We start from the raw sequence: 10,936 nt of genomic DNA on the forward strand, positions 1-10,936 counted from the left end.
AAATTAAAAACTGTTCAAGGTGTTCATAAAAGCCTGATTAGATGATAACATTTCCAAAAGTTTTTTTTTAACTGAAATATCCCATTACATTACACTAGTTCTGGTCCATAGCGTTAGAACTCCTTCTAACGCTATAATTGCACATGCATGCCTAGCCATAAATTATAACTCTTGTAGAGTACTTTTATTTTGAGGACGTTACAACACATCCAGACTAGAGGAGGTCGCGAATATAAAGAGAACACTTGGACCAAGAAGGGAAGCACCTTATATTTTGGATTTGTGCATGTTTCGAGCAGTTACAGGACCAAACGGCCTCACCGGCCGTACCCCCTGTCTTGCCTTTATAACCAGTGGCGGTTCTAGGACTCAGGTGGCCCTATGCAAGATTATTTATACGCGCGCATCCGTCAGTAGGGGGCCACCTAAAATAATCTGCAGCAACAGAATATTCTTTTTGGAGGCATATTGACTTGCTCAAGAATCAAGCGGCGGCCAGGCTTAGAGTGAAGTTGGGGATTATGGGGAAGGAGGAAGGGGGAGGGCATATTAGAATAATAACGCTAGTTTTTGGATAGGGGATACATAACATAATGTAACAATATATTTAAAAAAAAAAGTCTTCCTGTGATGTGGCCCTCGTATTCGTTGTGGCCATAATGTAACAATATATTTTTAAAAAAAAAGTCTTCCTGTGATGTGGCCCTCGTATTCGTTGTGGCCCTAAGCGACCGCTTATATTGCTTATGCCAGGAACTGGCCCTGTTTATAACTCTTTATTTTGAAGACGTGTCTCTCTACAAGAGTTATAACGAGGAGGCCGTAGGACTCCAAACATGCACACATCCAAAATATAAGGTGCTTCCCTTCTTGCCCCAAGTGTTCTCTTAGCCTGGTTACTAAACCAGACCGCACAACACCACCCCCTGGCAGTAAAACGAAGTGGGTGATAGAGGCTGGCACCGCCAGGCTAGTGTTCTCTATCTATTCGCAACCCCGTCGGGATGTGTCAGTCCATATTTTTCAATAAAGAACTGTTTTACTCTAGCTTGTCTCGGAATCTCAATGCTTTTCCTCGAGACTTCTTTATTGGAAAAATAAGGACTGACACATCCCGAGGAGTTTGCGAATAGATAGTGAACACTTGTGGCAAGAAAGGGAAGCACCTTATATTTTAGATTTGTACATGTTTAGAGCAGTAAGGGAATCAGACAGGCTCACTGACTGTCCATTCCGGCTCGTCGTTAAAAATGTCTTCAGAATAAAAGTCCTCTTACGGGTGTTATTAAGGTATGTATGGCTATTGGCTACAATCTACATGCATGCCTACATGCATGCCACACATTATGTGGTTGTGTGTGTGAGAGTCTATACACCTACATACATTATACACATACACAAATTTAAATAATTATAAAACCATGTCTCTACACTCATTTGATTTAAATGTTATTGTTTTTATATCCAGGTTATGTCCACTATAGATCAGACTTCGAATGTCGTACCTACAGCGACCCCAGCTAAAAATGTAAGTGATTGTCCTTGTCCTCCTTTAAAACATAAATAATAAGAGGGTCATTTTAAAGGATACATGTTAATGTACAGACACTGGATGGATTGTCAGTGGCAGATGGGTATCTTTGTCTGTCTCTCTTGTCTCTCTCTCTCTCTCTCTCTCTCTCTCTCTCTCTCTCTCTCTCTCTCACACACACACACACACACACACACACACACACACACACACACACACACACACAGAGGTAACTGTTCTTACCATGTTTTACAAGCAGCAGTGCAATTTACCAATCTCCCTATCCATGTTGATGCATTACGTCACGTGTGGACTAAAGAACAATTGTCTTTGAATGGCTTTATAGAAAGATGCTGCTGCTATCCCCATCACCTACAAACCGCTCCAGTTCAACTATAAAGCTTGTTAAGTAAGGAACTGCGCGAGTAAGGAGGGCTGTAACGGACGCAGCGCGTGCAGATTCTTATTTTTTTACTTATAGCAGCTGAAGTCTTTGTCATTTCTGTCTGTCTATCAATCCTTCCTGCTACACACAACACCACTGACCACTTTCACCAAGAGTATTTAATTAATTATTACTAAAGACCAGAGGCTGCCCAGCCTCCGCTACCTTGGGTCTGAGGCAAACGGATTGGAAGTTCCATAGTGTTAAGGAGAACTCCTTCTAACCATAGATCTAAAAAGCTAGATACCTCATCCGCCGATTTAGTTCATTGGAGCGACGTGTAAGCAGAGGGAACGCTGCCAGTCAAAGTGACTACTTTGCGCATCTTTTCTGGTACTTATCGATTCAATTCAACAGAGCTTTATTGACATGTTTCGATCCAGTTCCTGATGTTGCGTGGCTCAGCTCTTCTTAAAGGCTTTGTACGTAAAGACGGCGGGTCGCTACGTACAACTACCGTTCCTGTGACCCACGTGGAAGCGATGCTCACGGAAGCGATGCAGATTCCCTCTGTACCCTGATGCATATGCCCTAGAGCTGATGTACCTTTCTGTCCATGCTTTTTTTAACGCTATGGACCAGAGCTACCCCCTCCCCATCCCTTACGCAGCTATACACAAGTTCAACAAACCACTAAATGCGTGCGGACGGTCACAGAACTTGTATCATCAACCGAGTCGCATGTTGCGTTACATTGCTCACGCAGAAACTATTTAGAATGTGGTTGTTTAACATATTTGGCATCATCAGGTTGCAGTGTCAGTGAAGGAAGAAGAGGAGGAGGAGTCTCATGCTGCAGTGACAGTGATGTCAGAGGGGGAGGAGTCTCAGGCTGCAGCAACAGTGATGGCAGAGGTAGAGGTAGGGGTTTGCGATATGGTGATAAATATCGTTGAGGCGATACAATGTCTCCGCGATATGCCTTTTCAGAGATGTCGTATATATCGTGATATGATTATAAAAAAATCCTGTTGAATTGTTAATACAGAGATTCTTTGCAGAATGAATTTAAACCTGCATTTTTGTCTAAATCAGTAGTTCTCTAAAATGTCAAGGTCTCCCCTTAACTCTGACAGTATACAAATGAAACCAAATGGACCTGTAAGGGTCAATAGATCGATTTAGACCTCCCAAAAGGAACCCAGAGTGTCCCTGGAGTCTGGACCCCACATTGAGGACCACTGGTCTAAATGGTCTGTTACTCCTTTTTCATTTAGTTTTAATTACCTTGTAGGTCGTTGTACTGTTAAGTAACTTGAAAAATAACCATAAAAACCAACATGAAAAAAGAATCGTGATAAGATCGTGTATCGTGAATACAGCTTGGGAAAATATGGTGATATTGTATTTTTCTATAATCGCTCTCACCCCTAGGGAGAGGAGTCTAAGCCTGCAGTGACGGTGATGGCAGAGGGAGAGGAGTCTAAGGCTGCAGTGACGGTGACAGTGGAGGAAAGCCAGGACTATGTGGTGGAGAAGGTGCTGGATCGACATGAGCTGAATGGAAGGGTGAAGTACCTCCTCAAATGGAAAGGTTTCTCAGAGTGAGTCTTCTTTCTCCCCTCGTGATTAACATTTTATATCTGTGTGGAAAACCGCCTTCTTGTCTAACGACCCCATTGACTCAGTAATCAAGGTCCCTTCATATATTAGCTACATAGATGGCCAATTCCACACCTCGCAATAGTACAAATTGGTACACATGTCTGTTCTCCTAAGTGGTCAGTCTGGGCACGATCATTCCACATGAACATCAGATCTCGTGGATGTCTTGTGATCACTTTTAATGGATCTCTTGAGTGTGTGTTGTGTTGTTGTACACATAGTATAACTATCAGTGGGTATTTTTAATTATTTCCCAATCAATATTGATTGGTGTTTAAATGACCAATATTTGTAGAATCTCCAGAGTCAACAGTTCATACACGCTCAGCCCTGCTGGACTAATCAGAGTGTGTGTGTGTGTGTGTGTGTGTGTGTGTGTGTGCGTGTGCGTGCGCGTGCAGGGAGGAAAGCACGTGGGAACCAGAAGATAACCTGGAGTGTCCCGACCTGATCGCTGAGTACATGATGAGGAAAGAGAGAGAAGAGGAGAAGAGGAATGCAGTCAGTGAGATGCCTGCAGACGGAGGGGAGGAGAAAGAAGAGAAAAAGAGGAATGCAGTCAGTGAGATGCCTGCAGGCGGAGGGGAGGAGAAAGAAGAGAAAAAGAGGAATGCAGTCAGTGAGATGCCTGCAGGCGGAGGGGAGGAGAAAGAAGAGAAAAAGAGGAATGCAGTCAGTGAGATGCCTGCAGGCGGAGGGGAGGAGAAAGAAGAGAAAAAGAGGAATGCAGTCAGTGAGATGCCTGCAGACGGAGGGGAGGAGAAAGAAGAGAAAAAGAGGAATGCAGTCAGTGAGATGCCTGCAGGCGGAGGGGAGGAGAAAGAAGAGAAAAAGAGGAATGCAGCCAGTGAGATGCCTGGAGAGGAGAGAGGAAGCAAGAGGAAGAAATACAAGGTGAGAAGAAAGGGATAGAGGAGCCATAGAAGGTACTAGGGCATTAACGAAAAAGTCCACAAGTCAACTCCCACCATGGAAAGTCGAAAGTAAAAAATAAAAAGTCAGCTGTGCCTGCGCTCTGTCACATTGACAGGCTGGACAGACAGTGCAGTGACTGCAGTCAGAAGTCGTAACAGTAGCCACCAACTTTATCCTGTTCTATCCAACATTATATAGGAATTAAGATTATTATTATTCAATGCTGGTTGCAGTGGAATCTATAATATTAACATCAAAACAAATGCCATATTAAGGGAGAAAGGATCCCTTTGGGCTATTCTATGAAGCCCAGAGGTAAGTAATCTTCGGTTTGGCGTTCACGCCGTCAATGTCATGACGTCATCAAACGATAAAGTCGACTTCTACTCAACGTTTTACTGAGTCGAGTCGACTTTCAAAAATCACAAGTCGATAATGCCCTAGAAGGTACAGTATATATTGTGAACAGTTGCAGAGGAGAGAGAAATGCCAGCAGCAGAAAAAGAAAGTGGTTCTGAAACAGTTTAATTTAAAAGACCCACAAATGGATATTTATTTGGCTGTGGACCACCATCTGAAAAGACTTCTTGCCAAGTTCCACAAGAGAGCATTTGTTTTAAACATGAAAACTAAATAAATAGTTAAAGTGGTACAATGAAAAGATTGTTTCAAGTATGAAAATGACAAGCTCACATCGCATCGTGACATGAACTTGTAGATCTGCTATTTTCACAATTTTTGTGTGACACCATTGTACAACAAAGTATAATACAGGATTAAGTGGTTAATCAGGCTACTCGATTTAGTAGAGTTCAGCTCTTTTTAATTTATTTATGTTTTACAGGTAGTGCGCTCAGAGGACTGGGTCTGGGATGAAGAAGAATATCAGAACTGTTCTGACAGTGATTTTGATCCCCGGGGCCAATGCAATATCGACAGCCAGTTTACAGAGACTGACTCTGTTTTAGGCCTATTTGTAAAACGTTATGCATATCACACGACACAAGCCAACGGGGTCTTGGTGCTCATGATGACATCGCCAGAACAGTGGAGATTGGAGATGAGGTCTGACATGAACCAGCGCCCTGATGTGGAATTGGAAGGGGAACAAGGTTTGCTACGAGTCATACAAAATGTATAGTGATTTGGTTCAAAGCTTTATTTGTAAATCAGTACAAAACCAACTGTTGTTGCCGTGGAGAAACTGGTAAACATGTTTCCATGGCCGTCATTATAAGTAGATATAAATGTCTACGTATCATTTGTACTATAGTGCAGACTGATTGATTGAAGTATTTATTAGAAGTTTGCATAGGAAAAGATACAGTTTCATGACAGTAGTTCACAGGTACAAGGTCAACTAAAAGCAAACGCCCAAGAAAGCCTATGACTTACAATTACAATTTACAGTTACTTATGTAACTTACAGTTACTTATGTAACTTACAGTTACAATTCCTTTTTCTCCAACTCATAACACTGAATGACAGACAGATTGAACGGGTGTGTATATCGTCACAACTCCATAATTTATCAGCTGAGTGGATGAGTGTTACCATTACCATTTCAGTAGCATTAACATCAGTTACAAAGTAAAACAATCACGTCTGATCAGTTAAGACCATAGTTAATAGTCAGGGAATTTTAATAAAACCCTGGGAATAAATTCCTTACCAAACAATTTCTTCACCAATGTGTTTGTAAAGGTGTCTAGTAACATATCTAACAAAGATTGAAATTCAACATCCCTAGCAAAATATGTGACAGCTAGGGTAATTCTGGGTCTCATTCACTTACTATACACTGTACTATAAGGGAAAAAATCACTCCCAAAAAATAATATGCTTTAAGTAGCATGTTAGGGGTCTAACTAGGTGTTTTTAATTATTCTGAATCCATTGCAAGCATTTGTTTTGCACAAAAAACATTCATTTGGCCAAAATCAGACGCAAAAAAAAAACGATGGTTTAGTGATGAGTCATCACTTTTCACAAGGTGTATGGGGTCCATTTTTGGCCCAAGGAATGTTTTTTGTGAAAAACAAATGCTTGCAATGGATTCAGAATGATTGAAAACACCTAGTTAGACCCCTCACATCCCACTTAAAGCATATTTTTGGGAGTGATTTTTTCCCTTATAGTACAGTGTATAGTAAGTGAATGAGACCCAGAATTACCCTAGCTGTCAAACAGTTTGCTAGGGATGTTGAATTTCAATCTTTGTTAGATATGTTACTAGACACCTTCACGAACACATTGGTGAAGAAATTGTTTGGTAAGGAATTTATTCCCAGATTTGACAGTTATTCTGCAAATTTTCCCTGACTATAAGACGAGAATCAGAAACAGGAAATCGCAAGCATAATGTAAAATAAGGCTTTTGGTCGGAAGTGGGGGGTGTGGCCAGGAATACGGTCTATAGGACTGCAACTGTTCTCATCAATTCTTCTATAGCGTTGCTGTCGGGCAGTAACCTCTTATCTCCATATTACTAACTGTAATACTACAGCGTCACACACAAGTAGCAGATCTGCAAGCTCTAAACCTTTTTTATTTGAATCCTGAAAAGTTACAGTTTTGGACATATGAGGTTTCCACCCGACAGACGACAGATTGCTTTTTGTATACATTTGTTGTGTTTTTATTATATATTTGTTTATATATTAACAAATGGTTTGACCACTTATGGGCTATTTTATACTTCCTCGCACAACAGTGTTTGTGCAAAAATAGTGAACATAGCAGATCTACAATGTCACAACGTGTTGTGATGTGACACATTGTGACCGTGTAGATCGGGTATTTTCACAAGCTTTGAGCTGAATTTGCCTATAATGACATGCCCAAAATTGGGATAGATTATTCAATTTTTAAATAATCTGTTAAATCTATTAGTTTAATTAACACATCGACTGCCCACCAGGTGGCGCCAGTCATCCCCTTTGAGTGCCCCCATAGCACTTCCATAGAAGAATACGAGGCCCTGTTGCGTCAATGCATGCGTGATGACGTCACTTGGTCACATGAGCGCAGACAGGATGTTATTGTGTAACTTACTGTATGGGCTAGTGTTGATCATAGCTGTTCACTGCCGATCAAAATTTGGACATTTTGCCGCACGCGGCCACAGTTTTAGCCATAAAACAAACATCGGAGATAAAGGGCTTTAAAGATGGGGAAATGCATTGGAGTATACGGAGAAAAACGGCCGTGCGATGCTCTCAGCGTCGACTCGAAGCGACTAGCCGCTAATGGGCTACATCCAGGCGTAGCCCCGACCTAACGGTGAGATATAAAGTTATACTGTAATTACAGTAAACGCGTCCAATGCGTCGTGGGCCTCCAGCGACATCAAAGAAATTGTCGCGTAGACACCTCGTGGGCACCTGCTGTGTTAACTGTTGCACTTCTCTCTACTCAGGTACTGATAAGGCCAGGCCTCCACCAAAAAGACGGCGTCAAAAGATGAACCGGGGCGAATTTGGACGTCCAACGTCAACGTCGGCAGTGCAGCACCCTTCATTGATTAAAAAGGGAGCTTCCCCAGCGTTGACGCCGACGAGACGCTCGACGGCTCCGGTGGAGCCGGGGGGTAAGCTCGGTGGAGAGAAACGCCAGCTCTGTCCCCAATGCGGAAAGTTACTCAACAAGATCCATAGGAAAACTCACACGTGCGAGGTATACAAACCTAAGCCGTATCCTTGTAGTTTGTGTGGCAAGTGTTTTGTTTCCGAGTGGTATCTGAAAATCCACGGCAGGATCCATAGGGAAGGCTACGAGCACAGGTGCACCTTCTGCCACAAAACCTTCAGAGTACTGGGAGAAAAGATTGCACACGAGAAGCGTCATCCGCCTGCAGAGAAACCCTACCAGTGTCCCGACTGTCCGGAGGTGTTTGCCAGGCGCAAGGAGCGCAACGAACACCGGGCGACTCACAGAGGCCCCTACTGTCACATATGTGACGTAGAGTTTCCTTATCGCTTTAAATTGCAGAGGCACATGGTTGTGCACACGGGAACAAAGCAGTTTGTGTGTGAGGTGTGTCAACGTTCCTTCAGCCAGGCGAGCCACCTCAAATCTCACATGCGCGTTCACACAGGAGAGAAACCCTTTCAGTGTCAACACTGCGATCAGAGCTTTAATCACAACGTTAGTCTCAAGAGTCACGTCCAGCGCTACCACGGACAAGTCCCCCCCGACGCAGGAAAGAAGACGGAAACGAATGGCTCTGAGGCGGAATTAGATGTGACGAATGAACTGGAGAACAATGCTGCGGAGGCTGAGCAAAGCAAGAAAGACGCAGAGAACAACCCTGAGGAGGAGGAGGAGGAGATGGGAGAGGAATTGAATAAGCGTACAAAGAGAAGGTCTCATAAGATGACAGGTAGACCCAGAGGAAGGCCCAAAAGAAATGCAGTGCTCGTCTCAGATTAGGACAGGGAAATTAACCGAAAATACTGTATATCAAAACCGATATTTTAGAACCTGTTCTCGTCTTGTTGATGTAGGTTAATTGAATAATCAAATGAACAGTGTTGTAAAGTACATTTACTTATGTACAGTTTTGAGGTATTTGTATTTTACTTGAGTATTTCCAATACTTTTACTTCTATTCCACTACATCTCGGATCCAAATAATGTACTTTTAAAAAAAAACTTTAGTTACTAGTTAACTTTGCAGATATTAAATTATAATATTATAAAACATACATTAACCACTTTAGCCCTATTTTATACCTGCACTATTTGAAAATAGCCGATCTACAAGCTCACAACGCGATGCGACGCGTTGTGAGCTTGTAGATCTGCTATTTTCAAACATGTACTTTTACTTTTGGTAGTTTAAGTACATTTTGATGCCAACACTTTCATACTTTTACTCAAGTACATTTTGAATTCCGGAATTTTACTTGTAACAGAGTATTTCTATATTGCAATATTGATACTTTTACTACTTACGTAAGTAAAAAACGCGACTACTTTTTCCTCCACTGCAAATGAATCACATGTGTGTGTTATTTCTTAGATGGCCACGAATCTTGTCATAAAAAAAAAAAAAATCTGTGTGAGATCAAATTATCATTAGTTTATGGGAGGCAAAAGTTTAAAATTGTATTGTTGTTTTGAAGTCATATCGCACAGCCCTAACTGAGATGGTGGGACTCAAACCTGTAAGGACTGAGGGAGATGTAAAGGAAGGTCCATTGGTCTTAACTGTCCTGTAAATGACTTGGAGCTGCTGATGAAGACTGACCTGTACATCCACCACTGACTATCAGGTTCAATATCAATAGTGCTACATGAATCACTACTGGCATAAAACCAATTTGCCCACTAGATGGCAGTGTGTCCTGGGCTTGTACTAATAAAATATTGGGCATCCAAATTGAACATGAGCATGTGAGTGTGAATATGTACTGCAACAGCATTGTAAATGTATCTGGATAATTTAGGTTAACCTTCATTTGATTTAATTCAAGGCCAGGGTGCGAGCACGATTCTTTTCATTTGGACAATGAGTAAGAGTCATTTAAATTCAGTAAATAAGTAAAGTCAATTCAGGTTTTTGACATACTGTACTTAGTTTACATGTATTTTCTTAACATTTTTTATTAAAAGTGGTTTTCTGATTATAATTCTTCTCTTCCTGCTTAATGACATCGCATTGGGACAGTTTGGGTCAGTGGTTCTCAACCTGTGGGTCGGGACCCCCGGGGGATCCCCAAATTAATTTGGGGGGGTCCCCAGTGTGCATCATTGTTTTCTCACTCAACAGTAAACAAGCCTACATAGAGTAAGTGTATAGAGGGTATCTGCATCTAGGACTTTTTAATACCTCTAAAATGACAAATTAAACATTGGCCAAATTGTCGAATATTAGAGATAGAAATTGTGAAAATAGCTGATCTACATGCTCACAACGCCTCGTGGAACTGTGTTGTACTAAATTAAATTCCTCAACTCTTAGTGCTTATCAGGGTGGGTGGGGGCCTGAAAATGTTGAGAACCACTGGCTTGCGTAACCGTGTAATTAATGTTAAAGTAAAAAGTACTTTTTTACTTTTTACTCAGTAGTTTTTTAAATAGGCTACTTTTTGGGTGGTGTTGTTATTTATATCAGGTCGCACTTGTTGGTGGTGATGTCACCAAGAACGCTGCTCCTCATTGGCTAAGGGCCCTGCCTTTGTGCTGTCGTTCATTCTTTGGAGGAGAATAAACTTGACCTATAAAGATTTGGGAGAACATACTGCAGGGTTCCCACGGTCATGAAATTCCTGGAAATATTTTGAAATTAGAAAAATATTTTGCCAGTACTGGAAAAGTTTTGGAATTGATCAAGGGTCCTGGAAGGTCCTGGAAAAAATAGCTATCTATGCATTGTCTTTGGTTATTGATTTTGTTAATACCTCTGAAATGACAAATTAAACATTGGCCAAATTGT

At 41.6% G+C, this 10,936-nt stretch overlaps 1 protein-coding gene across 1 annotated transcript; it reads left to right on the forward strand.

Moving 5' to 3' along the window:
* Positions 1-4,247: 4,247 nt before the first annotated feature.
* Positions 4,248-9,116, forward strand: LOC308296899 (uncharacterized protein). Its single transcript, XM_080740251.1, has 3 exons — positions 4,248-4,475; positions 5,341-5,608; positions 7,916-9,116. Exons 1-3 carry the CDS (start codon positions 4,263-4,265, stop codon positions 8,926-8,928), a joined length of 1,494 nt encoding a protein of 497 aa, XP_080596377.1. The 5' UTR covers positions 4,248-4,262; the 3' UTR covers positions 8,929-9,116.
* The last annotated feature ends 1,820 nt before the right edge of the window (positions 9,117-10,936 follow it).

Source organism: Nannobrachium achirus (genome assembly GCF_963921795.1).
Source record: "Nannobrachium achirus genome assembly, chromosome: 13".
Lineage (NCBI taxonomy): Eukaryota > Metazoa > Chordata > Actinopteri > Myctophiformes > Myctophidae > Nannobrachium > Nannobrachium achirus.

Bases quoted from the DNA above. Each gene is read 5' to 3' on its own strand.
- LOC308296899 (XM_080740251.1), top strand. From the start codon at position 4,263: ATGCCTGCAGGCGGAGGGGAGGAGAAAGAAGAGAAAAAGAGGAATGCA. The intron at 4,476-5,340 runs GTGAGAAGAAAG...TATGTTTTACAG, and splicing joins GCAAGAGGAAGAAATACAAG to GTAGTGCGCTCAGAGGACTG. The intron at 5,609-7,915 runs GTTTGCTACGAG...CTCTCTACTCAG, and splicing joins GGAATTGGAAGGGGAACAAG to GTACTGATAAGGCCAGGCCT.